At 38.9% G+C, this 27,463-nt stretch overlaps 1 protein-coding gene across 1 annotated transcript; it reads right to left on the reverse strand.

Annotated features, from left to right (window-relative positions):
- Positions 1 to 27,463, reverse strand: LOC127437125 (periphilin-1-like). The gene is made up of 11 exons (XM_051691828.1): positions 27,351 to 27,463; positions 25,706 to 25,753; positions 25,496 to 25,545; positions 25,007 to 25,144; positions 24,421 to 24,491; positions 13,712 to 13,831; positions 13,345 to 13,580; positions 9,443 to 9,514; positions 9,258 to 9,334; positions 8,377 to 8,496; positions 1 to 722 (listed from the first exon to the last, which is right to left on the reverse strand). Coding segments are annotated over exons 2-11 (1,068 nt in total). The 5' UTR covers positions 25,707 to 25,753; positions 27,351 to 27,463; the 3' UTR covers positions 1 to 539.

The following is a 27,463-nucleotide window of genomic DNA, read 5'->3' on the forward strand; positions in this document are numbered from 1 at the left end:
TTGTTTAATTAAAATATTGAGTTCTTAAGCACCCGTTAAACATTGTTCACAAAAGTCAAGTAAAGGCAAAAATACAACATTATAATTAGGAATGAAAATATGTGAAGAAAAACTGGCCAGACGTGCAACAAAATGAGCGAGTCACATTTTGAAGTCACCATATGACCTAAATAACGATATAATATATACCCATACAATAAAAAGCTTTTTTCAACAAATTTGTTTTAACACTCAACTATATATATATATATATATATATATATATATATACTATTAAACAGTATTTATATATTATCGTTATAGTACAGTAAGTTATACTATAGGATAAACAGTGAACCGCTAATGTGGTTCTTGTTCGTACAAAATGACTTAACAAATAAGCTTTAAAAAACATTTATTTGTGCTGAATAATGCAAAAACTGGGTAAAATTGGCAAAACAAATAAATACACAATTACCTCTAAACTGTTAATGTAGTGAGTGTTTATTCCAGTTGAGGTAGTCAGATTAAGTTCTTGATGGTCCAGTTATGGATCGAGGTTACGTTTGGCCAACTGGTTCATTCACCTCAGAGATGAACTGGCGGAAGTTCTCCAGGCTTCGTTCTCTGATATCAACCAGGTTCTTTTTCAGCGCCGACAGAAGTTGCTGTTCGAGAGTCGGACCTTTGGCTATCAGCATCTTCACCACCGTTCCCAAAGTCTCACAGTCCTGTTTGTACAACTGGAACAGATGGAGAAAATGACTTCAGCTTTAATATCTCAGAGGAGTCCAACAGCTGAGGTATGCAACATTTTCAGTGTTAAAATACACTATATGGCCAAAAGTTTGTGGACACCCCCTTCTAATTAACGAATTTGGTTACTCCATTAAATCCAGTAAAGAAAAATCTTAATGGTTCTTTATGTAATGGTTTGGGCTTTGTGTGCTTCCAAATTTGTGGCAACTGTTTGGGGATAGCCCTTTTCTGTTCCAGCATGACAATGCCCCTGTGAACAAAGTGAGGTCCATAAAGAAATGGTTTACTGTGTCTGGCGTGGAAGAAATTGACTGGCCTGCACAAAGCCCAGACCTGAACCCCACTGATCACTTTTGGGGTGAACTGGAACAGCAACTGTAAGTCTGGCCCCATCGACCAACATCAGTTCCTGACCTCACTGATAGCCTTGTGTCTGAATGAGAGCAAATCCAAGCTGCTTTATTGTGAGCTAAACGACAAACCTCCAGTGTATAAGTCAATTGAAGTTAACAGCCATGTATTTTGGGTCCAATACTGTGGGAAAATGTCCAGCAACAGGTGTGTGACAGAAAAAGTGTTAAGACTAGTTAGCGAACTGTGAAGTTATTTCACACCCGCCTTTAAAGGCCAACAAATTCACCCTGAGGTTTAAAGACGTGCAGAAATGGTGGTTAAGAGGTTTATTATGCCCCGCAAATGTCCCAGGTGCGACATGTCTGAAGGCAACGGTCGAGGTGAGAGATCTCTGCTGTAGGGAATACCTCATAAACTCAAACTAACACATCCTGTCAGGTTTTAAAGGAATGTTCCAGGTTCAATACAACATTAACAGCATTTCTGGAATTTCAATTCTGGTGGAAAATAATTTAGACTCGTCCGTTAGTAGTTTGGTTACAGTAAGGCACTTCAAATCAATCAAAGTATACAGGGCAACAGATGCTGAATTTTACCCCCCCAAAATGTTACTCTTAAGTATGAGTATTTTATTGTAAGATATCCAGGGAAAATTACACAATTACTAGGTTTGGAGGTTTAATCCTCCAAAAGTCTCAAATCTTTCTTTGACGGACGTCACAAAACAGTGGTCGATTTGGCCCACATCTCAGAAACTACGGTATAATCAAGAGCGTTTGAGTCGGGTGAATTTCTCTGAATCACCCTGAAGAAGTTTCTAGAATTCTGGACAAAAAGGTTCTCAAATTCGGAGAAACAGCTAGTTGGAACAAGACGAGAGAAACAGAATGTTTATTTGGAATGATTAGAAGTAGGGCTGGGCATTTTGATTTTGGTCATACCACCCATCCATAAAAATATACAGTAAATACTGTTGACAGAAACAAAGCTTTCAGTCTCCACTGGAGGAAAGAAAGTTAGGAGAATGTTCTCATAATACACAAACCCTCATGAGATGGGCTAAGGTCAGAGGCTAGGGTCAGAGGTCAAGTCTAATCAAACAGACAGACAACGGGGGAGCCGTTCAGGACAGGAAGCGGCCATTAATTCGGCTCCCAAAGTTTAAGTTGCGTTCGCTTTTGACTCCTGATTTGCTGCCGTTCACAAGTCTCATTGGTTTCAATCCGAGCGTGAAAGAAAACACAGAACCGCTCTCAGGACTCAAAGATTATCAGCACAGCTTCAACAGAGGACGACGTCTGTTTCCTCTTATTGAGAGTGTTTGTCCAGTCAGATCCAGTGCAAAAACAGAGCGAGAGATTGAAAGAGGTCTGCAGTCTATCAAAAGGAGGACCAAGCAAGCAAAAAAGCCTGAAAAAGAGAGAAAGCGAACTGAACAAAGACTCCGTCAGGGTGTGGACCAGGAGCCAGTAATGTCAGATTCCGTCATGATGTCCTCATTTTTAAAACGGCAACACAAAATGCGAAACAAAACTACATCACTCTAGTTCTAGTTCTAAACTAAAGTCATTTATTTCTAAATGTTGTATGTGCAAATTGATTAACTTGAATTCTGCAAGCACAAGTGAAAACGCTTCCACTCTGCACTGTTGCAACATTGCACGTTGTCCATTATAAATGAAACTATCGGCATAGTAATTTGATTCATAACATTTTTGTATGTTTTGAAACGCTACACTGAAAAATTTACATGAATATGAGAATGTTTTTGAATTTGGTATGCCCCCTTTTTGCTGTAATGACAGCATGCACTCAAGCTGGACAAAACTTTTTGAAGTTTTGTTGCCTTTTGTTGTCTTTTTCATTGTATGGACAAACCAGCGTGAGGATCCTTCAAAATATAAACATTTCTTTTGTTCCACAGAAGAAAGTAAGTAATGCACATCTGGAACAACATGGTGAGTATATGACTAAATTTTCGACTATTTCTTAAATGGAAATACTTTTATCTGTTTTTAAAGCAAAATCATTCCACTTACTGGCGTCAATCCAAAGCGACTCATAGTGACTCGTCTCAACTTGGTTAAAGTGGAGATCCCACAATCTTCCCAGAAACACGTAATGACCAGGTTCACCCGTCTGAAGACTCAATTAGAGGCCGTTTGCTCTCAGAGCCGTTGGCTACATTTGAAGATTTATTACACTTCCACATCCAAAGTCAAATCCCAGCGACTTACAGAGCATTCTGACACTCGACCGCATTCAAAACACCGAATCGCACTCAGTTCTCAAGAGCTTTAAGCTGACTGTCTCGCTGACAAACACACCCTTGTTATCATACTATACCAACAAAAGCTAAAAATCATAGAGTTTGTTGACTGGGAGCATCCTGAAGCAAAACAACAGTTCCTCTACTGTCATATGTCTGGTCATTAGAGGACAAGTCATATCTGTGACTGATATTTTTGCACATCCTTTCTCGTATCGTACTGTAAGTAAGCTATTCGTAGGTTAATCATCTCAAATTGTAAACACTGTCTCTTTGGCTGTGGAGTGGTGGTGGCGTAGTGGGCTAAAGTATACATCTGGTAAGCAGAAGGTTGCTGGTTTGATCCCCACAGCCACCACCACTGTGTTCTTGAGCAAGGCACTTAACTCCAGGTTGCTCTGGGGGGATTACCCCTGTAATAAGTGCACTGTAAGTCGCTTTGGATAAAAGTGTATGCCAAATGCATAAATGTAAATGCTATAAAAATTGTTCTGTTTTGAGCGACCCATCCAGCCCGACACAACAACACTGACTCGACCAATGGTGTGAGTTGGGAGCGGAACTATCTGTTTGTTCGATCAATGCAAGACAGGGCGTATCTGGAAATCTGTTTGAAAACACTGTTTGTTGTTCTCAGGAATTACACACTTCAGCTTCAGTGGTTGCTAGGGTGTTTTTGGTGGTTGCTATGTGGTAGTTTTTTTTCCCCCTAATGATATATTTCCTTATTTTTTGCTTTGTAATTAAAACTTTTACTATGAGTCTCGTACACACATTAAATCCAGTGTTTTTAAATCAAAAGCGTTAAGCACGTCCTCTGGAAATCCATACTCTGAAGGCAAACATAAAAATATCTCACGTTTCTTCAGGACAAAAATGTCCCCATTGAAACCCATTAAAACTGCAATATTTGTGCCATTAAAGTATAAAATCATGAATTCTATTACATTATTCTTTCATTCCAGAGCCCTGGCTTCGACATTTACATTTGGTATATTTTCCACCAGATGGCGCCATTTTTCTCATGTTTAGCCTATGGAGCAAATACATACTTTTCCCCTATTCTCTGTTTGCTGTATTATAGAGCACTGCAGGACAATTGAATAAATGACGCAGCTAAAATTGTGTGTGTGTTGGTATGGATGTCAGAGTGTGTTTTGTTTGTGTGTATTGAGAAATGTGTGTGTGTGTGTGTAAAAAACAACAGTGGCATTATGTAAACAAACTGGCATTTAAAGGGTTAAAATCCTGAAAATGAATGAATATTTGGTAGTTATGATCAGGACTGATGTTGGTTAAAAAATCTAAGTCAGTGAAAGTCAAAAATAATATTAATATATAATATTTTTATGGCAGTTTTTTGACGCTGACATTTTTGTCCTCTAAGGACCTCTGAGTAACTTTTTTAAATTGACGCACAAGGGTTAAATTTGTAAAATGGAAGTTTACTTAATCCATTTGAGTTGGGACTACGTGAATACATGAATGTGGTGTAAATGTAGCATTGATGAAAGTGTTTTTGTGCAAGATGAATATAAAAAGGGATACTTGTTAGTGTTTACTGTTCTGTTGGAAATTTGTGGATTACCATTATCGTGAAGAATGGAGCTTGAGCTAACGAACTACACTACACTTTGTAATGCTTCCAACTAGCATTTATTTAGCATGCTAAAATTCACTTTCAGTAGTTAGTACATAAAGAAATAAGAGATTTATTTGAGTTAAACTGACACGTCTAATTCTGTTGGGTTTACCCAAGTCAACTAGGTTCTTTCTACACAAAGTGTTTGTGTTGAGATTACATAGACAGTGGTTTCATGTGTTTGAAATGAGTTAATTTAACATTTCTATGACTGAATCAAGTTCAGCCAAAGAGCTATTACTAAATCGCAAATGCGGGCAAAACTGTCGCACTATACAGTCCTGCTCTTTGGGTAATTTTCAGTCATTTTTAATTGTGTTATTTATTACAACCTATGTTATAATTTCTCATAAAAAAAATATTCTCTACCCAAATGTGTAATACTGACTGTATTTTAACAACCGTACCACTAAATGTTGTCATCCTCTTTCCAAAACTCTTCAAAGACATTCTAAAAGACTGATTCACCAACAATAATAAACGGTAAACTTAAATTACAATGATTCACATGACAGTACAGGATCTTCAAAACCACAAGTAACGCCACAATTGCAATAAAACAGTGACATAACAAAGTAAACACATGACAAAAGCCTGTGACGAAGGAAGTTCTCCACCCAGAGAGTGTCTGTATTTATAGTCGTGATATTTATGAGTGAATACTGGGAAGCTCTGAGTTACAGAAACTGTTCTTTAGGGAAAAAGAGAGGGAGCGTTTGACCCCGGTGTGCGCTTTGTGTTTCTTTGTTTAGTGTGGCAAAGTTTGCATCATTTCTGCCCTCAATTGGAGGGAAAAAACAGACGTGCGATCTCAAGGTTCGATAACTGAGGACCACACAAACAGAACACACACACACACACACACTAAACAGAACCGACTCACAGTGTGGGGTGTACTGAGGGTCGCCAATGGTCTGTAACACAACTGTGCTCAAACACAGTAAAATGAGTGGGTCTGCGAAGGGTCGTTATTTGAGGGCTGGGACACATTAGTGAATATTCAATGGTATATTATCACTAATAGTTCCGGTGGATGTATTTAGTTTAGGGTGATTGGAGTGATAAATGAAGTCTGGGTAAAATCATTCCCTGCCATTATCAACTCGCAGAACTCACCGTGAGAAAAGCGCTTAAAGTGTGTCATTTTTTCAATGTTAAAACACTTTTTGGTATCTCAGACTCTGTATGACATGTATAAGTTCTGACTCAACCGATGGAGTGAATTTGGGGTGGGACTATCTGTTCGACCGACCAATGGAAGATGAGGGGGAGTGTATGGGAAACCTGTTTGGAAACTATGAGTATTTTTGCAACTCTGTTTGGTGACACTAGTGGTGCAGAAATAGAGCGAAAATCTCTTTTTTTTTTCCTCCACAGGGAAATAGACGTTTATCGAAAGCACATAAATGTTTAACCTTGTGCGACCTTGCATTCACGTGTGGACATTGTATTTGGCTTCACTATACACAACGCATAATTTAAATTAATTTAAATGACTGAATACTGTTCACAAGACTCTACACTGTCATTTAAGGGTTAAACTTCTGGCGCACCGAGTCACGTGACACAATAGCATGATGTTGACTTATGTGGAGCGCTTCTACGGAAGCAACGCCAACAGAAGTGTCTCTGGCAAGAAACCTCTAAGTTTGGTTGTAAAGAGTAGTGCCTCTAGTTTCATTTGATATGCCGCTTTAAAAAATCTGTTCATTTTTCACAGACAGACAGCACACTGATGATGCTGGCCATTCATTTGAATAAGAATGATTTATTCAGTGTGACGAGGAGGAGTGTGTGGCTGGGCCGTGATGGTGCATGGCCAACTAAGCGAGAAAGATAAAGGGGAGCCAGAGACGCCAGTTCGAGAGAGAGAGAGAGAGAGACACATGGCCACTGTGTATTTGTGTTTAAGTTGATTTGTGTTCATTTATGTTATTAAAACTTACAGTGACTGTTCAGCCGGTTCCTGCCTCCTCCTTACCCACCATACCCCGTTACATTGGTGCCGAAACCCAGGAAGGGGGGAAGGATGCGCTGTCGTGGAGTCCTCGCCGCTGCCGTCCACCGGGGGATGGAGGAGTCGCTGTCTGCTGCCGGGAGTCGGAGGAACCGCTGCCATCCGCCAGGGGACGGAGGAGTCGCTGTCTGCTGCCGGGAGTTGGAGGAACCGCTGCCATCCGCCAGGGGACGGAGGAGTCGCTGTCGGCCGCAAGGAGTCGGAGGAACCGCTGCCATCCGCCAGGGGACAGAGGAGTCGCTGTCGGCCGCAGGGAGTCAAAGGAACCGCCGCCATCCGCCAGGAAGGGGAGGAGCCATTCCGTCCTCCAGGGAATGGAGGACTCCCTGCCATCCACCCGGTGAGGAGCAGCTGTCATTTGCCAGAGGGCGGAGGAGTGCCTGAGGACCAGGCGACGGCGTGTCCGGGGACCGTCGAGCAAGTTTTTCTCTCTCTTTCCTCTCTTTCTCTCTGTGTCTCTCCCACTCGCCCTTTCCCTCTCCCTCCCCTCATCTCTCCCCAGGTTCCCAGGAGCCGGGGTGGACCATCGGCTGGCGGAACAGCCGGAAGGGCAGCGTCTCCCCTCCAGAGATGGGGGGAGGGGGAGTAGGCCAGTCCGGATGACGGCCCAGCCTGAATCAGGCGGGGGAGGAGAGTGTCGAGGAGGAGGGCGTGGCCGGGCCGTGAGGGTGCATGGCCAGCGCTGAGTCAATTAATCAGCGGGAGAGAGAGATAAAGGGGACCCGGAGACACCAGTTCGAGAGTGAGAGAGACACACGCGGCCACTGTTGTGTTTAAGTTGATTTGAGTTCATTTATGTTATTAAAAGTTACGTTTACTGCTCAGCCGGCTCCCGCCTCCTCCTTGCCCGCCTTACCCCGTTACATTCAGCTTTACAGAAAATCAGCTGTAATGTCTGTAAAGTCTCAAAAACATGAATATCCAACACTCCTGGAAACATAATAAACTAATTGATGGAAAAAAAATCTGACTCTCTATAGCTTGGTATTATTTTAATACAATTAATATAAGTTCACAACTTAGTCCTGCTGTCCACATATATGGACATACATTTTTAGGAAAACTATTTGCCCTTATTTTTGGAATGTTTATTAGGTGCTACTAGTTACAAATCAAAAAGGGAAATGGAAAATGCACACAGCAGTCAAGCTCGGGTCTCAGGAGATTAAAGACAGACCTACCATGAGCTCTGAGGGAAATGAAATCAATGGGGAAAAATTACTCCGAAACCAAGATGGCTGGAATGGTGTGTGGGAACTGATGCGCTCTATTAAACAGTTTTAATTTCTTCAGAAATGTTTGGAATATTGTGAAGGCTTAGAAACGGCAAGAGAAACTCAAGCGTGTGTAACTCACCTTCTCGATCTCCACAGCTTTGGTTGTGATGGTTTGAGCTCGACTTTCTTCTGAAGTCTCAACATGTTCCTTGAGTTCTCCACCCAAACCAGGAATCTCATCCAGATCGGAGAAAAATATCTGGAAAAGAGAAAAGAAGTGGCCGCAAATGCACATGCATAGAAGATTTTTGACACTTTTCCGCTGCGGTGAATATGACTAAAATCGACTATTTAGTCCCAATAGCATGTTCTTCACAGGACTGATCATGTGTCAATTTTAAGCACCCTAGAAAAAACATTTAACCACATTTTTAGAGATTTTCTGTCAAACTGATTCAAAACCACTGCATACATGATTTTCATAGACTTGGATTATGTAACTAGTGATTTCATGTTCAGTGCTCATGATGAGGGTCAAAGGTGATTACAGTTTAATCTAATCCTACATCAGTGTCCTTACTTTGAATATTCAATGAAAACCTGGTATTCATAAACCGCCTCAGATGTGAATTAAACTTCATTTTCGCTGGTACATTCAGTTCTGTGAATGCAAATAAACCGCAGCGGCCTCAGGAAGTCTCTGTGCTCTTCAACAATGTCTTTTCAATTTCAAAAGTCCTCCAGGAACAACATCATGAGGTCACAAGGAAACATCATTTGCACTATAATTACAGGAGCAAGGTCCCAGAAGTGGTTTAAAGTCAACATCTCTGTTTACTTTCTTAATGCACGTTTCTGCTCTTATTGTAAACGAGTCCATGAACATTAAAAATGCGACAACTGGAGACTCGCATCTGTTTGTAAATACAGTTTTCAGTCCCAAACGCAGCCTCTTTGGTTCTAATTAGAACCTTTAATTTCAAGTGTGAAATAATAACTTGTATTTGTCTCAGTTGATACCTTGCTGGCTGATGGAGAACGGTGTGGAGGAACATTTTTAGATCCTCCAGCGAGATCAACATGTGGCCTGTCTTCTTCTGAAGTGACAGTGAGACAGTAAAGAACATCAGAAGAAATTCATCGTAGAAATACACATATTTAAAGGAACAGTTCAGATAAAATTAATATCGTCATCATTTACTCACCCTCATGTTGTTCTGAATGCGTATGACATTGTTTCTTCAGTGGAACACAAACATATGGAGGGCCAAAGCTGCCTAAATTAAAAATACATAAAAATATATGTAGTATATATTTGCAATGAAAATACAATATATATATATATACACACACTATATTAAAAATAATATAATAAAAAGTGAACATAGAAATACATTTTAAAATCTTACACGCATGAGTATTTTTTTTGTCCTTATTATTGTATTGCTTTATTTCCACATTTATTTATTTACATATTTATTCATTTCCACATTTACTTAGACATTTATTTAGGGCTGCCCCCAATAGTTGACCAAACATTAGTCGATGAGAAAAGTCTTGGTCGACCAAATTTTGATTGGTCGGTTGGTCGCAGAAAAACTCCACAGGAAACCGACGAACACCGGTATTACCGCTGGTTGGACGCTAGATGGTACGGGGTAATTTTCATTAAGCAGGGTTAGGGTTAAGCCTACACAATAAAGCAAGACACCTTGATTTCAAACTTTGAACTTGATGTTTTTATTTTAACTAAAAATTCAGATGAAACTGGAAAAAAATTAAGTGCAATTAAAATGTTTGTTGAAAGATGGCTTTCATCCGTGCATTCTCTACGAGACGGGTATTTCATTGTCTGGGAAAATACATCGTTTGTGAATAAATCTGTTTTGTTCCCTCCTTCACGATATACGTATATATATAATCGCAATATCCAATTACATCGGCAACCCCCGGGCTGAGGGATCGGTGAATATTCTTGCTTTAGTGATTTTTGCATTGAAAATTAAATTAAATTATTTAAAAAAATGAAAAACTTAAAATCATATACATTTCTAAATTCAAACAGCACTCCAAACGAAACAAAAAAGCAATTAAAATAATGACGTGATCAAACCCCTGTCCATTTACCATCAGGTATCCGTCTAAACATGCAGGCGGACAATTACTAACACAAATGAAGATATAAAAACAATAATTATAATGATGATAATAATCACTGAAATATAAATCATGGTTGGAGGTGTTTTTGTATTATTTTATGTTTAATCACATGATGTATCGGCTGCAGAGTTGCGTTCACAATGAACTGTTCTGTGGAAATAAAGTGAACTGAACTCAAAACAGCTCCTGAGATGAGATATCTGAGGTCATTTACAGCACTCGTAGACGATACTGTTCTTGCAAAAACAATTTCAGATGACAGAAACAAAGAAAGACTGAGAATCTTTTACATGCGTGTGTTCCACGAGACTGCACGCCTCCGAACAATCAGCGCGTCATACATGCACATAGACGCTTTCTGTCATCTGTTCTTAATAATATAATAAAGTGTGTTTCTTCAAGCGCGTGTCTGTGTATCTACGGGCAAATTATTTGTAATATTAATTTGATAATAATAATAATAGCCTAATAATAATAATAATAATTTAATAGATTAATGGGAAAACGAGCCAAATATCGTCTTGACATCGTCAAAGGCATCAGCTATTGATCATTATGACCATCATCGATCCCCGAGATCTGTCGGCACAACCCTAATGTGCATTTCTCTCTATAAATTAACGAAATGTTCAGACAGTCTCCTTGCTGGTTTTTCCGACACATTCAGAATCACTACCGCTTTTGCCGGTGTCGCTGTTGCTCGCTTCGTGCGCTTGTAAAATGTATATTTTAAAGGCTCATTATTACGGTTTAGTATTTCTCTGTAATGTAGAACTCAAACCATTTTCTGATGCCCCCCAAAATATATATATTTAAGTAATTAAATTAATATCATAAACGTGCGACCACTAGTCGACTAATGTCTTAAACTAACGACGACTAGGGAAATCTTTGGTCGGGGGCAGCTCTACATGTATTTATTTATATATGTATTAATTTATACACTTATAAATAAATAATTGTTGAAGTAAATACAAAAATACATAAGCAAACAAAAGTATAAATACTCATGTCAGATTTGAACATTATTTATACATACACTTTTTTCAGGTAATGATAGACGTTTTCATTTTTAAGTATATTATTCCTTTAAATATCTTTTAATGTTTATTTAAGATGAGCAGAATGGCAAAGAATCAGATCAAAACAATATCAGAAGCATCCTTGTATAGTTTTATTCTTAAATGTCTTTCATTTGCAGAAGTGACTGACAGCGCTGGAGTCGCTGCGGGTTTTAGAGATCCTTCTACAGGCTCCAAAACGTCTATAAACAACAAACGTTTCAGCGCAAGGAAAACCCAGTTGGATTTCCAGTTGCAATCGAGGGACTCTTAGATCAAATTAAATGCACATTGTTTTATTATATTTTTCATTTGCTTGAATGATAGGAAATTATTTGGGGGGACAAGCCATTCAGGACGAGTTACATGCTGAAGTTTAATACTTAGTGTTACACTTTAAGTCTTAAATTCACATAGGGCGCAACAGTGGCCCGCCCAGTTTTTTCGCCATCTTGGTTCCGTATTTTTACCATTCACTTTTTCATAGTGATTACATAAAATCCTTCATTAAAGGGTTTTAATCCATGAACCAAACCAACCAACTTCAAGGTGAATCACAACATTAAAAATTTGTTTTGAAGCAAAAATTAATATTAATGAGGGAATTAAATGAATATTAATAAGGGAATGAACTACAGTCCCATGAAGTCCCATGAAGCATTGCAAATGTAATGTAATGCAAATGTAATTGAATTAAAAATGATGGAAAAATATAAAACTACTGATTTAATGTTGTTGATTATAAATATATGTAAATATATTTTCATTTAATTGCAAAATATTCTGATATAAACAAATATATCACAGTTTGAGAGTGTAGGGAGTGTGACTCGATTGCATCATTCACAGTGCATCACGGGAGTGGGCGGATCTCTCTTCAGGATTATGGGTAGTGTAGTTCTTCACCAGGAATTCAGCTATTAAACATGATTTTTTATTAAGTTGAAATGATATGGACTGATGTCTTCAACAGAAGCATATACAATCGATCAACAACCTCAGAGCTCACAGTAGGTCTGTCTTTAAAGGTTTATAAGTTGGTTATCATTAAAAATTAATTTACCGAAAGAGAAACTTAATGGGATTTTTACTTCCAGAGCTGTTGCACTCTATAGTAATAGTGATGCTTGACTTCAACAAACACACTAATAATATTCCTGTGTTATTCATATTATTCACCCAACAACAACAAATGTTTTCTAATCAGAGGAATAAAAACTACATACAATGAAAACCAGAAATCGTACAGCAGTATTCCTATTGAGAAAGTTAACGTCGTTTACTTTAACGACACATCTGAATGGTTTCTGTGCTTGCGTCTCAGTGCATTCGTGACAGTCATGAACATCCATGCACTTTCATGTCATGTGTGTGTGTTAATTAGCAGAGTAACGAGCAGCTACAGAAATGACTTCTGTTTAGTTTGAGCTTTTATTGTGTGTGTAAAACCGAAGTGAAACATTCTGTTCCTTTTAGCGAAGATTCTAACCAAACACAGAGCTGTTTGTGCGTAAACCTCTTAACAGCAAATAAATAATGACTGCAAACGAGACCCTTAAAACTGACGTCTTTAAACTGGATGTGTCCAATGAAACCCAATCTAACCTGAAGAACCACAGCTGCCCAAAAAACACCTAAATATTCGCCCAATATTACATTTAAGTACATCTTCAATGAAATGATTTGTCAATAACTCCTGTTGTGTTTACACTGTGTTGAATAAACCGTAATTCCGAGATGACAACATTTTAATCGAAAAGAAAGCAGAGTGAGAAGTGAATTTACTGAAGTGAAATGCATTGTTATTCAAGTTGAAAAGTGAAGTAGGGAAGTGCATTAGAGTATAAAATAGTGTAGTGTACTAAAGTCATGAAGAAGTGTAGTACTTGTGTGACCTGGTCGCTCAGTGCTGATGTTTGTTTGAGCAGAGAAGAAGAAACTGGAGCTGCTGTTTTCAGAGGAGAACTTTCGCTTTCGCTCCTGCATTTGTTTTGGTTTTTGGACGCTTGCAGATCTCGAGGGATTCTGGTGACTGGTCCTGGACAGCTCGCATCTGCTCTCAGTTGGACGCCTGCGGACGGACGGCTTCAGATTCCTGTGTTTCACACTTTCACAGTCAACACTGACGGACGACAAACAAAAGTCACAGAGACATTTAAAGTCACTTAAATGTTCACTTCTATAATCTCCATTTTAGAGCATCATACTGCTTTGCGAAACAGATGTAATTATTAACGTGATGTGTTTTCTCACTGTTTGTGTAGATTCTTGATGGCCTGCAAGACCGCGTCCTCTCCTGCACTGTGCACAGTCTGAGGAGCGGATGACCTTTGACCTCTGACACCAGGCTGAGGGATTACTCTACTACTGCACCTAAAAATTAAAAATGTTGGAAACTGTTCAAAGGAACGTCTGAAAAAGAAACGAATGAAGAAAACTACAGCTGCGTGGTGACATGCAAGTTTTCCACAGAGAAAGAGCTCATTTTACTGTTAAAAAATCATTTTTCTTACCAGGTATACTTTTGCTTTCCAATAAAAATATCGAAACATTCTTAAAACAAGATCAGTTTACTTGACAAGCAAAATAAGAATACATTTTGTCTTGTTTTCAGAGAAATCTAATACAATTTAGCAACATTTGTATGCCGATGGGGGCAAGAATAAAAAACTTGATTCAAGGGGAAAACAAGATTATTTTTATTACTGCATTGGCAAAAAGTTGTTTCCTGTTATAAGCATAAATCCCACCAAATTTTGTTCCATTTCTCTGAACACAAGACTTAATATCTCATGCCATTCTGCGTTTTGCAGTGTTTCTTTGGAAAAAGCAGGTTTATGCAGGTTTGTGTTGGATTAGTATTGTCTAGCTGGTGAATCAGTATAGCCATTCTGTTTACAGGTAAGACCATGCTGAAGATAAACTATTGCTAGTTAAGAAAACGGCATTAAAAACGCATACTTGTCTTCAGTAGGGCATAATAAAGATTCTCATTTTCAGATAATTTAATCTATAAAATCTGGATGAAATTACGAGTGTGGGGGCAAAATTCCAGAAGAACGTTCTGGAAGAACCTGATCACAACCGAAGCTTTGGAGATCGAGAAGGTAATTTGGCCAGGTAAGCAATATTTCTGAAGAAAACTGAACTAAAGCACGTAACACCTATCAAGCACCCTAGCAACCAGTCAGAACACCTTAGCAACCACACAGCAACGTTTGAAAACACCAGTTTGACTATGTTATGGAAGTATTTGTCACTTCATGTTTATCCGGATTGCTTTCATTACAATTATGAACCATAAAGGAGTTGACATGAATGCTAGTCTTGAGTTTGCACTAAAATCTCTAATGTGAAAGTGGCGTGAGGTTCACAGAGATGGTGGGAATGCTCAAGAAACACAAAAAGTGTAGAAAACAACCCAATAATGATTAATATCTACATTACACATGTTTTAATTACTTATAATATTGACAAATCAGTTACTAAAACACTGTTGAGTTCTCTTGAGCCTTTTGGTGCAACACAAACAGTTTAGTGAGTCTGGTATGTTGCTAAAATGTAATTAAACCGCTAAACCTTTAAAACCAAAAGGTGGGAAAGGTGTCGGTGTGTTTTAAACTCTGTGCCAGCGGTGTAATATAGGTTAAGTAGGGCCAACAGTGGAGAAATCCCTCAATTTCTCCTCAACGTCTAATTTAAGTGTTTGTTTTAAGAGTTCACTTCAGGCTTTTTAAGTGTTCAGTGGAGTCTGTCAGGCTAGCGGACCCCGACACGGACAGGTGACCTCCTGACCTCTGGGCTGTTTGGGGGGAATATGGCCAGACGGGCCGAGCAGACGTGTTGGATGGGACCCAGATGAGGTGTTTTACAGACTCGAGCCTCTCTGGTTTTAAATGTGTTTTATAGGTTTTAATTTGTCACTACATCAGTCCAATGCAACTCTTGAACAAAGAATATTCTAGATATTTAGATGCACAAATGGCTCTTGAAAAGAACAGTTCTTTGTTCAACCTAAGGCCACGACCACACTAATGCATTTTTGTTTGAAAACACATTAATTTTGCTACATTTACACCTCTCCTCCACACTAGAATGGTGTTTTTCTCCAATGAAAATGGAGCGTTTTGAAAACTAATTATTGCATATTTTGGAAAACAGTGACGTTAATAAAATCAAAAACAAACTCATGTGGACATAGCCAAAGAACCACTGAAGAGCCTTTATTTTTAAAAGTGAGGTTGGTGAAGCTCCTTTGAAACTGCAGTTTGTCAAGCTTTAAGCTGCTCGTAATTTTGAAGTAGTTAAACTTTAATAAAACTAGAAACACCCTAATTTATATAAATGAATCACAAACATAGAGAACGGCTTTGGGTGTAATATGATTAAAATGTAATTAGTTACTGTTATCGAAATTCATTTTATCCTAAAAAGTATATATTTGTAATCAGATTACACTTACTGAATGTCAAGTTAATTATTACTTACTACATATATTTCTAAAATAATATTACTTCTTTAGAATAGTTTTAAAACATGAATTATGTTCATATGTTCATCTGATTGGGTTTCTGTGATAGCTGGAGGCACAACAACAATGAATAAGAAAGAAAATAAATACATTATTTTGAATTTATTGAGCGGGGAAACAAAAACCTTTCTGTGAAGTGTTTTAGCAAGTAACTTAAAACTAAAGTAATTAGTAATGTGATTACTTTTCCATAAAGTAATCACTAAAGTAATCTGATTACATGGTTAGATAATTAATTAGTAATATGTAGTGGATTACTATTTTTGAGTAACTAACCCAACACTAATAGAGACAAACAGTACGGTTATTAAATATTTTGTTACGAAAATTAGACGTAAAATGTCGCATACTGATATCTTTGCATTGTTGTGTTTTATACCGCAGCTTACTATATAAAGTCGTATTAATTTCGCTACATGTATACCTCTCTTCCTGATGACCGATTCGCCAACACCCGGGTCCTGGGTAGCTCAGTGGTAAAATACGCTGGCTACCACCCCTGGAGTTCGCTAGTTCGCTAGTTCGAATCCCAGGGCGTGCTGAGTGACTCCAGCCAGGTCTCCTAAGCAACCAAATTGGCCTGGTTGCTAGGGAGGGTAGAGTCACATGGGGTAACCTCCTCGTGGTCGCTATAATGTGGTTTGTTCTTGGTGGGGCGCATGGTGAATTGAGCGTGGTTGCCGCGGTGGATGGCGTGAAGCCTCCACACGCGCTATGTCTCTGTGGTAACGCGCTCAACAAGCCATGTGATAAGATGCGCGGGTTGACTGTCTCAGACGCGGAGGCAACTGGGATTCGTCCTCCGCCACCCGGACTGAAGCGAATCACTATGCGACCATGAGGACTTAGAGCGCATTGGGAATTGGGCATTCCAAATTGGGAGAAAAAGGGGAAAACCCCCCCCCCCCCCCCCAAAAAAAAAAACCTAGAAAAACCCTAATTTATGTAAATTAATCACAAACATAGCAACGAACAGCACTTTTTGGTTACTAAATATTTTGTTTTACGAAAAATAGGAGCACGCTGAAATCTTCGCAACAACTCAAATGAATCAGTGAATTGTTTTTGGAAACTGTTCATTTACATGAATTGTCCAAACAAATTGATTTACTAAATTTGCATTAAACCAGCCATGTTGCGTTTTGTCGCGTTACACTGCAGATTATTGTATCAAGTTGTTTTTGTTTTACGTTTTTAATTTAGCTACGTTCACGCCTCTCGTTCATGCTAGAATGGTGTTTTCCTACACCCAAGACATTTCGAAAACGCTTTCCATTAATGCATACTTTTGAAAACGATGACATTAAGAAACAGAAAACGGACCAACGGATGTGTGTGGCCTTAATGAGTTACTCCTCATCACAAACGAAAACTAAATAAACGTCATGATAAGTGAATAACTTTACTCGTTTATTCTCAATGTGAGATGACTGTTATTAAACTTATCAATTAAATAATCGTGTTTGTTATATTTGTTGGTAGTTCTCTCTGCAGACGCAGCTGTTTAGTGGCTGTTTTTCTTGCGTCGAGCTTGATTGTTTCCGATGTTTACAGCTTTGATTTGTTAGTTGTTATCAGTCGAATACGACCGGCCGTAACACTCGACTGTATGAAGAGGAACGTGGACTCCTCGACCTGATGCTGAACTCAGACCCAAAACCACAAAACAAAGAGATTTTAAAGTGACGGCGAGTTTTAATGACCTCTCAGCCTTTTGACACATTCCAGACAGCAGCGACCTTTTGCTTCAGAGTCACCTTAAAAAAACTCAGAGAGACTTGAACGCTCCACAGACGCCATGAAACATTTCACAACTTAACTACAGAAAAAAACATTTTTTTTAAAGACATGTAGGTCATTGCAAGACATATTATGTCCTTTATAGACATATACATTAGACCACATACACTATGTCTAACACAAAACCTGTCAAGAACATGTTCACGTCATATTACTTAAAGAAAATAAAGTCTATTGAGATCAGGGTTTCTGCAGGTTCGAAAGAATGAAATTTATGACTTTTTAAGGCCAAATAAAAGAAAAATTTAAGACCACTTTCGCTATAATAATAATAAAAAACACATAAATTCATTAGCTGGTAAATACAAAACTACTGAGACTACTTGGATGTCTCTGGACATGTTATTTATATTTTATTGTGCATTTATATGTATTTTTAAATAAGTTAATACAACATTAAAACTCTAAATGAATTCATTAAGAATGCATTTAGCCGGGGCCTGGGTAGCTCAGTGGTAAAATACGCTGGCTACCACCCCTGGAGTTCGCTAGTTCGAATCCCAGGGTGTGCTGAGTGACTCCAGCCAGGTCTCCTAAGCAACCAAATTGGCCCGGTTGCTAGGGAGGGTAGAGTCACATGGGGTAACCTCCTCGTAGTCGCTATAATGTGGTTTGTTCTCGGTGGGGCGCATGGTGTATTGAGCGTGGTTGCCGCGGTGGATGGTGTGAAGCCTCCACACGCGCTATGTCTCCGTGGCAACGCACACAACAAGTCACGTGATAAGATGCGCGGGTTGACTGTCTCAGACGCAGAGGCAACTGGGATTCGTCCTCCACCACCCGGACTGAGGCGAATCACTATGTGACCACGAGGACTTAGAGCGCATTGGGAATTGGGCATTCCAAAATTGGAAGAAAAAAGGGAAAAATCCCCCATGCAAGAATGCATGCTACATTGTGACCCTTCTCTTTAGTCACTTGCTTTCCAGCAAGACGCGACGCAATAGACCACACCGCTTATGTCAAACACGGAATTGGTGGAAAACAAGTACATTTTATCAGATTACATTGTTGAAAAATGATTTTGAGGGCTCTCGTTGACGGCTGTGCCTTCAAGATCATCAACAGAGCTGACTGGACTGAGATCATTTCAACTCATAACTCTACAGCAAATATTTATAGCGAACATGATTACATGTTTGTTATTAACTCATTTTATTATAGCAATTGTATCGCTAAGAATATGTTTGTATTTATGATGGTTTGTGTCATACTTTTGTTTAATCATCTAATCTGTCAAATCTAACAGTCAGCGGGCTTTCTGCCACCACTTACTGTAAACAAGAGGACTGGTCTATAGACCTTATTCACAGTAGCGCCATGTTTGATTTTTAATGGGAATGGAAACGAGGCTGTGAGGGATGGACTTAACATCTCTTCAATGGCATGCACGGTATAAATCTGTAAAAAGCTCCTAGATCTCATCTGATTTTCCACAACTCATGTTGTCTGGAGTTTTTTTGTCTACTGAGTGTCCTTGAAAAGAGATTTTTCCAATATTTTGTCTGCGGAACGATGCAAAAACACTTTAAACTGCAGTACAGCCATTGAAGAGACTACGTCTATCCCGCACAGCCTCGTTGTCATTCTCATCAAAAATGAAATATGGCGCTGCTCTGAATAAAGTCTAGCATGTGCTGAATAACATTTATACATTTATTTCTTGGCAGATACCTTTAATATATACTTTAACAGGTAGTTAAAGGGCAGTTCATTTCAAAATGAAATTTCTGGCCACCGTTGAGTCTGTATGAATTTTTCTCTGTCATGGAACAAAAAAGGAGATGTTAAGCAAAACAATTAGTCTCAGTCACTGTCACTGCATCTTGTTTTTCATTCAATGTAAGTGAATGGTGACTGAAACTCCCCAATATCTCCTTTTGATATCCACAGGAATAAGAGAGTCACACAGGTTTGCCACTGCATGAAGGTAAGTGATGACAATTTTCATTTTTGTGAAATATCTCATCAGTTACCTTAAAAATGGCCATTTAAAGTTGACAAGATGTATTGAAAATGTTAACATTAAATTATGAAAGCGAACTGCATAATTACTATGATGTATATTAAAAACTAGATTATATACTAAGTATTAAATATAGATAATATATTTTCATATTAAGTATATTATTAATATTATAATTTTATACAATTATATTATTATTGTTTTGTATATTATTATTTAATTTTTTTTATTGACTGATTCAGATGGCAGAGAAAATCCCTGTATATGTGAGATCTAGAGAGATGGAGATGAGAGATGTAACAGGTGTAACTGCAGCTGAATAGTTCTGTTAGCTTTACAATTATTGTCAAAAGTGATGTGAAATAAGGAAGCGGCATGATTTGAAAGGCGTCAAAAGACGCTCCAACCTTGTGCACTTGCAAATTGTAACCTTGACAGCTTTGTCGACTATAAACAGGAGCGAGAGTGTTAGCGTATCGCTCGCTTACAGAAACGTAGAATAACGGCATTTGCATTTCTGATCAACGGGTTTATGAAGGTTTATACATGTGTAACATCGTAAGTTCAGTAAAAATGCACTTCCCTTTGCACACTCGCACTAAACTCAAGCGTCAGCTGCTAAATGACGGATGCACGAGAGAGAGAGAGAGAGAGATGATATTGACTCACGCAGATTTTGCTGTTGTAAGCGTCGTAAGCGTCCTCTATTCACGCCTCAAAATGTAAGACCTCAGCAAACGCAATGTAAGACTTCTTGTGATTTATTTAAGATATTTAAGACTTTTTATGGCCTTCAATTTTAAAAGTACATTTAAGACTTTTTATGGCCTTCAATTTTAAAAGTACATTTAAGACTTTTTAAGGACCCGCGGGAACCCTGGAGATGAATAAGATTTAGATTTTGTCAAGTCAAATTAATTTCTAAAGCACATTTAAAACAACAGAAGTTGACCCAACAGATAATAAAACAGATAAATAACATCATAATAAAAGAAATATACAATGCATACACATAAACAAATAAAAAAAAGCCAATGGCAAGAAAATCCTTATACTACCTCATGCAATTTGAAAAAGCTGTGGAATAAAAGTCTTTCGGCTAGATTTAAAAAGAGCAATAAAGGGTGAAGACCTGGAAGACTCTTTGTGCTTTATTTTCATGACATTTAAACATCTAATGAGAATCAGCATCTAGAATAATGTGCATTACAAAAATACTCAAAAGTCAAACATCTGGACGCATTACAGTAATGACTATTTGCTGGGAAATAGGTCCTAAAAATAGGTGTTAAGGCTGTCAAATTAAAATGTGAAATTCAACTATTTCTCGATTTTAAGATAAAAAAAGAATCTGCGCTGCAAATGCCGTGCAACAGTTAACATAGATCGGTCTACTGAAGCATTGACTTTTTTCCTTAAGATGTGAGAATATGAACTGGATTAATCTTTTGACTTTGTGCACTTTTGTTAACAGCCAGGCATGTGTTTTGCTACAAACATTATATACATTATATGTATTTGTTATGAATGTAAAACACAACGTGTTAAAACTCGGGTGATCACTCAATATATTACATATTTTTTTCCCGTAACTGAAATAATGTCTTTAAAATTCAAATATAGTTTGAATGAAACAATTCAATTCAAATATAATTTGTATTTTGGCAATATTTAAGTGAAAAAAATTGCCCAGTTGACAGCCCTAACTAAATGTTCCTTATACAATTAAAATAAACATTCTTAATTCCAGAAGCTTTTCATCTGGACTAAATTATGATTCAGCAGCTCTGATAAAAGACAGAACTGTCTCGCGCTTAAACAGTCTGTCACTCAGTCTGGTTTTGTGATATTTGAGAGAGACAGGTGTGTGTGAGTGGTGTGTGTGTGAGTGGTGTGTGTGTGTGTGTGTGTGTGAGTGCGTGGGAGTGCGTGCGTGTGGGAGTGCGTGCGTGCGTGCGTGGGAGTGCGTGTGCGTGGGAGTGCGTGTGCGTGGGAGTGCGTGTGCGTGGGAGTGCGTGCGTGCGCGCGAGTGGGAGTGCGCGCGAGTGGGAGTGCGCGCGTGCGAGTGCGTGTGAGTGGGAGTGCGTGCGTGTGAGTGGGAGTGCGTGTGTGTGGGAGTGCGTGCGTGCGCGCGAGTGGGAGTGCGCGCGTGCGTGCGTGCGCGCGTGCGAGTGCGTGTGAGTGTGAGTGGGAGTGCGTGTGTGTGAATGTGAGAGTGAGTGAGTGAGTGAGTGAGTGAGTGTGTGCGTGCGTGCGTGAGTGAGTGAGCGAGTGTGTGTGTGTGTGGGAGTGGGAGTGTGTGTGTGTGTGTGAGTGGGAGTATGTGTATGTGTGTGAGAGTGCGTGAGCGTGTGTGCGAGAGTGTGTGTGTATATATATATATACAGGTGCATCTCAAATTAGAATGTCATGGAAAAGTTCATTTATTTCAGTAATACAACTCAAATTGTGAAACTCATGTATTAAATAAATTCAGTGCACACAGACTGAAGTAGTTTAAGTCTTTGCTTCTTTTAATTGTGATGATTTTGGCTCACATTTAACAAAAACCCACCAATTCACTATCTCAAAAAATTAGAATATGGTGACATGCCAATCAGCTAATCAACTCAAAACACCTGCAAAGGTTTCCTGAGCCTTCAAAATGGTCTCTCAGTTTGGTTCACTAGGCTACACAATCATGGGGAAGACTGCTGATCTGACAGTTGTCCAGAAGACAATCATTGACACCCTTCACAAGGAGGGTAAGCCACAAACATTCATTGCCAAAGAAGCTGGCTGTTCACAGAGTGCTGTATCCAAGCATGTTAACAGAAAGTTGAGTGGAAGGAAAAAGTGTGGAAGAAAAAGATGCACAACCAACCGAGAGAACCGCAGCCTTATGAGGATTGTCAAGCAAAATCGATTCAAGAATTTGGGTGAACTTCACAAGGAATGGACTGAGGCTGGGGTCAAGGCATCAAGAGCCACCACACAAAGACGTGTCAAGGAATTTGGCTACAGTTGTCGTATTCCTCTTGTTAAGCCACTCCTGAACCACAGACAACGTCAGAGGCGTCTTACCTGGGCTAAGGAGAAGAAGAACTGGACTGTTGCCCAGTGGTCCAAAGTCCTCTTTTCAGATGAGAGCAAGTTTTGTATTTCATTTGGAAACCAAGGTCCTAGAGTCTGGAGGAAGGGTGGAGAAGCTCATAGCCCAAGTTGCTTGAAGTCCAATGTTAAGTTTCCACAGTCTGTGATGATTTGGGCTGCAATGTCATCTGCTGGTGTTGGTCCATTGTGTTTTTTGAAATCAAAGTCACTGCTCCCGTTCACCAAGACAATTTGGAGCACTTCATGCTTCCTTCTGCTGACCAGCTTTTTAAAGATGCTGATTTCATTTTCCAGCAGGATTTGGCACCTGCCCACACTGCCAAAAGCACCAAAAGTTGGTTAAATGACCATGGTGTTGGTGTGCTTGACTGGCCAGCAAACTCACCAGACCTGAACCCCATAGAGAATCTATGGGGTATTGTCAAGAGGAAAATGAGAAACAAGAGACCAAAAAATGCAGATGAGCTGAAGGCCACTGTCAAAGAAACCTGGGCTTCCATACCACCTCAGCAGTGCCACAAACTGATCACCTCCATGCCACGCCGAATTGAGGCAGTAATTAAAGCAAAAGGAGCCCCTACCAAGTATTGAGTACATATACAGTAAATGAACACACTTTCCAGAAGGCCAACAATTCACTAAAAATGTTTTTTTTATTGGTCTTATGATGTATTCTAATTTGTTGAGATAGTGAATTGGTGGGTTTTTGTTAAATGTGAGCCAAAATCATCACAATTAAAAGAACCAAAGACTTAAACTACTTCAGTCTGTGTGCACTGAATTTATTTAATACACGAGTTTCACAATTTGAGTTGAATTACTGAAATAAATGAACTTTTCCACGACATTCTAATTTATTGAGATGCACCTGTATATATATATATATATATATATGTGGGTGTGTGTGTATATATGTGTGAGCGTGTGGGAGTGGGAGTGAGTGTGTGTGAGTGTGTGTGAGTGTGTGTGAGTGTGTGTGAGTGTGTGTGAGTGTGTGTGAGTGTGTGTGTGAGTGTGTGTGAGTGTGTGTGAGTGAGTGAGTGCGTGCGTGCGTGCACGCGTGAGTGTGAGGTGTGAGTGTGTGTGTGTGTGTGTGTGTGTGTGTGTGTATATATATATATGTGTGTGTGTGTGTGTGTGTGAGTTTGTGTGTATATGTGTGTGAGAGTGTGTGTGTGTCTCTGTGTCTCTGTGTGTGTGTGTGAGTGTGTGTGTGTGTGTGTGTGTGAGTGTGTGTGTGCTGTGTGTGTGAGTGTGTGTCTGTCTGTGTGTGTGTGTGTGAGGTCTGGGTCCAAACCTTCTCAGACAACACACACTCTCACTAATGTGACTGACAAATGTGCACGGTGAACACTTTCTTTAAACAAACACACTTATTTATAGGATCGTTGTTCCAAACCTGAATTACTTTCTTTATTCAGTTGAGGAACGTTCACACTGCTCTTGACTGAGGATAACTTTCTGCCAAAACTCTCCTTTTGTGCTCCACAGAAGAAAGAAAGTCATACGGGTTTGGAACAACATGAGGGTGAGTCAATAACAACATAATTTTATCTTTCAATAATTTTTCACCTGTAATCGGCCTGTTGTAGTCCTGATGGAGAATCCTCTTTTGTTCTGATATTGACATACCGCGCCTCCGTCTGGAACAATCAAAACTCACTCAGATTTTCTGATTCATGAATACTAAAACTGAGCCAAAAGCTCTTGATTTAAAACATTTTCATAAGCTGAAATACGTTAAAGGAATATTCAGGTTCAACACAAGTTGAGTTCAATCGACAGCATTTGTGGCATAATACTGATTACCACAAAAAATAATCTCGACTTTTTTTATATAAGTTTCCACAGATGCGGTTAGTAAGTGATTTTATGACAGTAAAATCATGTTAACACACATATTGTTTATGTCTTGTGTCTATACTTTTGAAACAGTGAGTATTTTAATGTTTACAGATTATTGACCCCATTGACTTCCATTGTAAGTGTCTCACTGGAACACACATTTGTGCTTTATTAAAGAAAACGAGGAACGAGTGGAACTGAATTGTGCTGTCGATTGATCTTCACTTGTATTATATTAAGATGATGTGTGAATGTTGAGGATGAATTCATTAGTGTCTGTAGATGTTTCGTTTCAGTGTTTTTCATCTCTCACTCTGCCATTCATCACTTCATCACGTCTGTCTCTGTGACCGTCACCGTCTGATTCATAATACTGACTGTCAGTACAGACGTTTGTGTACTCGTAATCATCAGGACGTCTCGACACCAATCTCACTCTCTGATTCGACACCTGACAATAAAGAAACATCACACAACACATTTTAATAAGCTACTGGATCTTTCTGTGTCTATTTACACTGTGAGTCAAAAGTTAAGTTTCTCATGTTCTTAAAAACATTTGATCTAAAGACGAATCCTCAGATACTTGAGGTTAGTTTTGTAGACAGTGCCAGTGCATAAATCTCTAACATTAAAATGAGATTTTAATATTTTTTTATGAATGAGCAGATAGTGAATGTGCAGGAGTGATGACATGAACTATGTTAAAAGCATCTCATGAAGGTTTTGGTGTATTTTGTTGTTAAGCTGTTGTTAGATAGTAATTACTGTAGTAATAAAGTGTGTGTAAGTTTGATCTTACTGGTGTGGTTGTGAAGCATCTCTCATAGAGCCGTCTGATTCTGAACGACACTGTAACACAACACACACAATGACATCACTTCCTGTCTGTTACTGACGGGTCTGTTTTCATTTTAATTATAAAGTAAAATTCATATCTGACTGATGTGAATTTACCAGGTCATCACTGCCAATCAAATAAAGTGTCTTTGACGACCATTAAAATACTCACTTATGATCACTCAGATTCCTCTTTCCTTTCTGTGAACTACAGAAATATCTGAAACAGTGAAGAAAAGGGTCATGTTTAATTCTATTTATTCTTTAATTACAGAAAACTGCAGTTTATCTTCATTATATTACAAACATTAATTATGTGAACCATCCTTTCCACCAACATACCATAAATACTGTTACTACAGTAAACAAAAGCACAAATTAATATGTCCTTCAAAGTGTCAGAAAAATATTACTGTTACGTTGTTTCATTTAATTTTTTTTTTATTTTGATGTCAGTGATGATTTTGCTGCAGTAACAATAACTGAAGTAACTATAATATTACTATACTATTATAATTATTATTACTATTAATCTTAAATTATGTATAAAGGGAAAACAATTTTCAGGACACACATGCTGAAGTCAAATGCTGTACGATTAATTCATAGCTGGTCCAAGATGGTCTTTAGCTGGTCCAAGCTGGTCATTAGCTGGTCCAAGCTGGTCTTTAGCTGGTCCAAGCTGGTCATTAGCTGGTCCAAGCTGGTCTTTAGCTGGTCCAAGATGGTCTTTAGCTGGTCCAAGATGGTCATTTGCTGCTCCAAGATGGTCTTTAGCTGGTCCAAGATGGTCTTTAGCTGGTCCAAGCTGGTCATTAGCTGGTCCAAGATGGTCTTTAGCTGGTCCAAGATGGTCATTAGCTGGTCCAAGATGGTCATTAGCTGGTCCAAGATGGTTTTTAGCTGGTCTAAGCTGGTCATTAGCTGGTCCAAGATGGTCTTTAGCTGGTCTAAGCTGGTCATTAGCTGGTCCAAGATGGTCTTTAGCTGGTCCAAGATGGTCTTTAGCTGGTCCAAGATATTAGCTGGTCCAAGATGGTCTTTAGCTGGTCCAAGCTGGTCATTAGCTGGTCCAAGATGGTCTTTAGCTGGTCCAAGATGGTCATTTGCTGCTCCAAGATGGTCTTTAGCTGGTCCAAGATGGTCATTAGCTGGTCCAAGATGGTCTTTAGCTGGTCTAAGCTGGTCATTAGCTGGTCCAAGATGGTCCTTAGCTGGTATTTAGCTGGTCCAAGCTGATCATTAGCTGGTCATTAGCTGGTCCAAGATGGTCATTAGCTGGTATTTAGCTGGTCCAAGCTGATCATTAGCTGGTCCAAGCTGGTCTTTAGTTGGTCCAGGCTGGTCATTAGGTGGTCCAAGCTGGTCTTTATTTGGTCCAAGCTGGTCATTAGCTGGTCCAAGATGGTATTTAGCCGGTCCAAGCTGGTCTTTATTTGGTCCAAGCTGGTATTAGCTGATCCAAGCTGCTGTTTAGCTGGTCCAAGCTGGGAGACCAACTTAGACCAGCTAGTCATACCAGCTCAAGGTGGTCAAGCTGGTTTTGGAACATGATAGCTGGTCGACCAGCTTGGACCAGCTAAAGCTGGATTTTCATTGAATTCAACATCAAGAATGTCTCTGTTTACCTGAATTCACCCTCTGTTTATGTTATTCACCACCTTTGACATGTAATTAGTTGAGCATTACATTAACTGCTCTTCATTTCTCAATATATTCAAAGTTTGTACTGCAGCTTTATTATTTACTTATTATTGTTCTTTAAACAGGTATCCTACATGACAAAATGCCCATTTACAAACACTTTATGTATTTACCTCGTCAGTGTTTGATGTCAGTTGTTTTATCAGTAGTATAAAATAAATTACTTTAATCATTAATCAATAAGTCGTCATTAATGTAAAGCACAAATGATTCTGCTCTTCTTCTG

Source organism: Myxocyprinus asiaticus, chromosome 48 (assembly GCF_019703515.2).
Source record: "Myxocyprinus asiaticus isolate MX2 ecotype Aquarium Trade chromosome 48, UBuf_Myxa_2, whole genome shotgun sequence".
In the NCBI taxonomy this organism is placed as follows: Eukaryota; Metazoa; Chordata; class Actinopteri; order Cypriniformes; family Catostomidae; genus Myxocyprinus; species Myxocyprinus asiaticus.

Coding starts and splice junctions, on each gene's coding strand:
- LOC127437125 (XM_051691828.1), bottom strand. Junction 25,145..25,495: donor GATGCTTCACAACCACACCA/GTAAGATCAAAC, acceptor CTTTATTGTCAG/GTGTCGAATCAGAGAGTGAG. Junction 8,497..9,257: donor GTTCTCCATCAGCCAGCAAG/GTATCAACTGAG, acceptor TCTCTTTTCCAG/ATATTTTTCTCCGATCTGGA.